The sequence below is a fragment of the Ipomoea triloba genome, chromosome 7 (assembly GCF_003576645.1).
Source record: "Ipomoea triloba cultivar NCNSP0323 chromosome 7, ASM357664v1".
NCBI lineage: Eukaryota > Viridiplantae > Streptophyta > Magnoliopsida > Solanales > Convolvulaceae > Ipomoea > Ipomoea triloba.
The window spans coordinates 10434610-10438804 of NC_044922.1; the positions used below are offsets into that span (position 1 = coordinate 10434610).

Below are 4195 nucleotides of genomic sequence, written 5' to 3' on the forward strand. Positions count from 1 at the left end.
TGGGTTTCTTGGGTCAAGATGACCAAGGTGGTGAAGGAGGTTTCATGGATTGAGCTTAGGATTGGTGGTTGCTTGTGGAACATTAAGCTTCAAGAGGTAATCCTCCATGTTACACTAAAACCTATTTTCACTCTTGAATATATGTATATGATTTGGTGTTGGGGAATCCTGTGAAATATCTTTGGTTTTAGCCTTGATTTGTTATATTGTTGAGCCTATATTCTGGATCTATGGACTTGTGTTCATTATCCTTCAATCTTGATGTGTATGAATATTTGTTGTTATGGATTCCATGTATTATTTGGCCTCTGAAATGTGTAATCTAATGATATTCTGGGTACTGGAATGAGCTATCGAGTATTCTGTTCGAAGTCTGGGTTCGGTGTACTAGGGTTGCACTTGCGGTGCATTCCAAGCGGTATAATATGTCCCGCTGGGGTTGTCCGCAGGTGTACTAGTGGTGGAGTGTGGTGGAGAGGGACGCACCGTGGAGGTGTCCCGCCCTTTCTCGCGAAAAGGGGTGGTGGACCACGGCGCTCCGCCGGGTCTTTCCGTCAGTGGGAGTGGAGTGGAGTAGCGGTCTGGTGTGTTCCGCCAGTTAATTTTCCTTCTCTGTTCCAGTGGTTGTTTTGTGGTCTATTTACTCTGTTGTTTCACCTTTGATTCTGGAGTATGTTCTGAATGTATTGTTGAGCATGCTACCCTAATTGTTGAGTATTGGTTCATAATCGTTGGTCATATATCTTGGATTAATGATTGAGTATTATTGGTTTATCCTTTGCTTATTGTTCTGAGCATGTCCTGTGTTCATGTTCTGAATGTGAGTACTGTTGGTATGAGTATTTCCTTTGGGGATGAACCTGAGTTTGATGTGTTGAGACCTTGAGTCCTTGTGGGTAATTCTTTGGCTTCTTGAGTCTTGTGTACCCTTTGGAAGGTGGTTATCCGGGATATGCCTTTGCATGTGTTGGTTATTATGAGAAAAGTCGAATGGGCTTTGTGCCTCTATGGTAATGTGCTTTTATGCCTCTGTGGTCGGGCTTTGTGCCTCTATGGTAATGGGCTTTGTGCCTATGTGGTTGGGCTTTATGCCTCTATGGTGTGACATTGGTGTGATGGTTTGGTATTATGGTTTGGTGGTTGTGGTTTGGATCTTATCCTATATATCTTGGTTTGGGGTCACTCTAAGGGAGTGATGTGAGGTTGGTGACTGGTTGGTTTCACTTATGTGATTCAGTCTAGTCTTTGCTTTGGTTGAGTATCTTATTGTGGAACTCTTGTATTGTGGATTCATTCATTGTTAGTTGATTCAGTTCAGGTATCCTTGGTTTGTGATTCGTTCAGCCTGTTGTTGTTGAGTCATCTGGTTTTTAAACAAAGGACAAGTTTCGTTGGCGTATATATTCTATATGCATGTGTAAAATCTATTTGCAACCTATGCTATATTACTGTATTTCTCACAAGTGTGAGTGGTGGATTGCTTAGCATTTCTAGCTTATGCTTTAAGTTATTGCCTATCTCAGCTTGAAAATTTAGAGGTGTTACAGTTGGTATCAGAGCCTGTGTTGAGGTCTAAGTAGGAATCCTAGGGCTTGACAATTTGAGACTCTAGGACTTGATCAGTAGAAATTAAGGTAAGACGTGACTTCTAGGATGTGTGAGAACTAGGACTCGCGGTGAGGATGCGCTCTAATTACTTGTATCTTATTTGTGCTTGCCTTACTTTGACTATTTGTACTGTCCGTGGCCGTGTGCTTACTTTTGAGTTATGCGAATTGGAAAGGCCGACCCATAGCACAAGTATCTTCTCCGTAAGCTCGAGTACTCCTTTGTAGCAACCATGGTGCGGCCTAGAAGACGCAAGGAAGTCCCCGACATTCCGTTTAGTGAGCAGCTGATGTAGAATCTCCAGCAGTTGACGCAGATCACACAGTTCCTGGGTAACGCGATGGTTAACAACAATCAGCGCGGGCAACTGGACATGGTTTGGAGGGTGGCAGGGAAGCACCCACCCTTCTTTGCGGGTCAGGAAGACCCCATGGTGCTTGAAAACTGGATTCACGCCTTCAACAAAATCCTGGAGGTGGTGGAGTGCCCGGAGGGGCGACGCGTCGAGATAGCCAGTTTCTATTTGCAGCAAGAGGCAGACCTCTGGTGGGTCCATGAAGACTCAGTGATGAGGCAAGAGCCCAAGTTCATATGGGAGTCCTTTAAGGGCAAGATGCGTGCTCACTTCTACCTAGTGCATGTGAAGGCGGTTATGCAGGAAGAGTTCTTGCACCTCAAACAGGGGTCCGGTTGGTGCAGGAATACCACAAGCGCTTCATGGAGTTAGCCTGTTTGGCCCCTGTGCTAGTTCCGACGGAGGAAAGTAAGACCGAGAAGTTCGTAGTCGGACTGAACTTGGACACTCGTATGGCACTGGTAGTGTTTAAGTTTCGTACCTTGAGTGAGGCATATAGTAGCGCAACGGACCACTATCGGGTGTTGTCCATTCGGCGGGGAGTGCAAGATCGGACAAAGAGCCTTGGTGAGGGCGGTGGTGTATCAAATTCCAAAAGGCATACGCCAGTTGGTCCCGGATTTGCGGGGAACTTCCATAAGGGCAGTGCTAGCGGTGGAGGCACGTCTCAACCCACGATGGGGCAGGGGACTAGAAGTGATGGGGTTAGAGAGCATCATTTTCGATGCAGGAGGTTCGGGAGAGATCATCTCGGGAGAGATTGCGGTGGGCACTTGGTCGAGTGCTACAGTTGTGGCCAGAGGGGTCATAGGGCATCTGAGTGCACATCTGGAAAAGGAGGATCGTCCAATCCTATACTGAATGCAACACAAGGAGCGCAGACTTCGACTCAGCCTCCGAAAGAGATTGAAGGTAAGAGCGGGAGCACACCTGGAGGTAGTCAGAGTGCCTAGGCTGGACCGCAGCGAAGGAGGATCTTTGTGATGGGCCGAACTCAAGCTGAAGCTAATGAGATGGACGGAGGTAACTCTCGAACTCATTCTCTAGTTGCATTGGCATGTAGATACTTTACTTGGGGTAGTTTTAAATTGTAAATAGTCGGTTGGACCTTTAGCGAACCATAAGATTAGTTTGGGAATTCGAGTGACATTTAGGTTTTGGGTCTGGAAATTTATCCCTAATCGTGGGACAAAGAACGTTCATACAGCCAAGCTCAAAAGGTAACAATAGATGGAAGAACCAACAAGGTGCCAGCGTGGGAGCTCGAACCTAGGACATTGCGAAAAAAGCGAAAAATCAGACCATTTGACCACGTTAGCTTGTTGGTTTAGGAGCTCAAGATTTGATTTTTGTTCCAACCCGGAGGGTGCGTAGCGGTGCAGAGTGAGCACACGGAACAGGTCCTTCCGCAAGGAGGTTCCACGTGGCCTTGCAAAGCGGTGGGGCAGTTCAGGCCCTTCCGCGGAGTGGTTCCGCAAGTGTCTGCGGAGCAAGGTGGCGGTGAGCTGTAGTCCGTGAGGGTGTTCCGCAAATTTGAGGGCAGTTTCATATTTTCCTTTTTCCACTCAAATTAAAACCCTACCCTTCTTTTCCTGTTGATCTATCGACTTCCATTTTTCCGCCTCTACTCTCCGTAGCGGCGTGCAGACTTGTCCTCTCCATGGTAATGGGCTTTGTGCCTCTAGGGTAGGGCTTTGTGCCTCTGTGGTAATGGCCTTTGTGCCTCTGTGGTTTTGCTTTATGCCTCTGTGGTGTGACATTGGTGTGATGGTTTGGTATTATGGTTTGGTGGTTGTGGTTTGGATCTTATCCTATGTATCTTGGTTTGGGGTCACTCTAAGGGAGTGATGTGAGGTTGGTGACTGGTTGGTTTCACTTATGTTATTCAGTCTAGTCTATGCTTTGGTTGAGTATCTTATTATGGAACTCTTGTATTGTGGATTCATTTGAGGTGTCCTTGCTTTGTGATTCGTTTAGCCTGTTGTTGTTGAGTCATTTTGTTTTTAAACAAAGGACAAGTTTCGTTGGCGTATATATTCTATAGCATGTGTAAAAGCTATTTACAACATATGCTATATTACTGTATTTCTCACGAGTGTGAGTGGTAAATTGCTTAGCATTTCTTTGCTAATATTTCTAAATGTTTTCCAGGTATGGAGTAGATTGAGCCGTGAGAGCGCTAGCAGTAGATCTACTTCGCCTTATGACTTGCTTAGTGTTTTGTTGGGTTTA

At 46.0% G+C, this 4195-nt stretch overlaps 1 protein-coding gene across 1 annotated transcript; it reads left to right on the forward strand.

Annotated features, from left to right (window-relative positions):
- The first annotated feature begins 1948 nt into the window (after nt 1-1948).
- On the forward strand, nt 1949-2916 carry LOC116024097. The gene is made up of 2 exons (XM_031265002.1): nt 1949-2297; nt 2357-2916. Exons 1-2 carry the CDS (start codon nt 1949-1951, stop codon nt 2914-2916), a joined length of 909 nt encoding a protein of 302 aa, XP_031120862.1.
- The last annotated feature ends 1279 nt before the right edge of the window (nt 2917-4195 follow it).

Bases quoted from the DNA above. Each gene is read 5' to 3' on its own strand.
- LOC116024097 (XM_031265002.1), top strand. From the start codon at position 1,949: ATGGTTAACAACAATCAGCGCGGGCAACTGGACATGGTTTGGAGGGTG. The intron at 2,298-2,356 runs GTTGGTGCAGGA...CCCCTGTGCTAG, and splicing joins GCACCTCAAACAGGGGTCCG to TTCCGACGGAGGAAAGTAAG.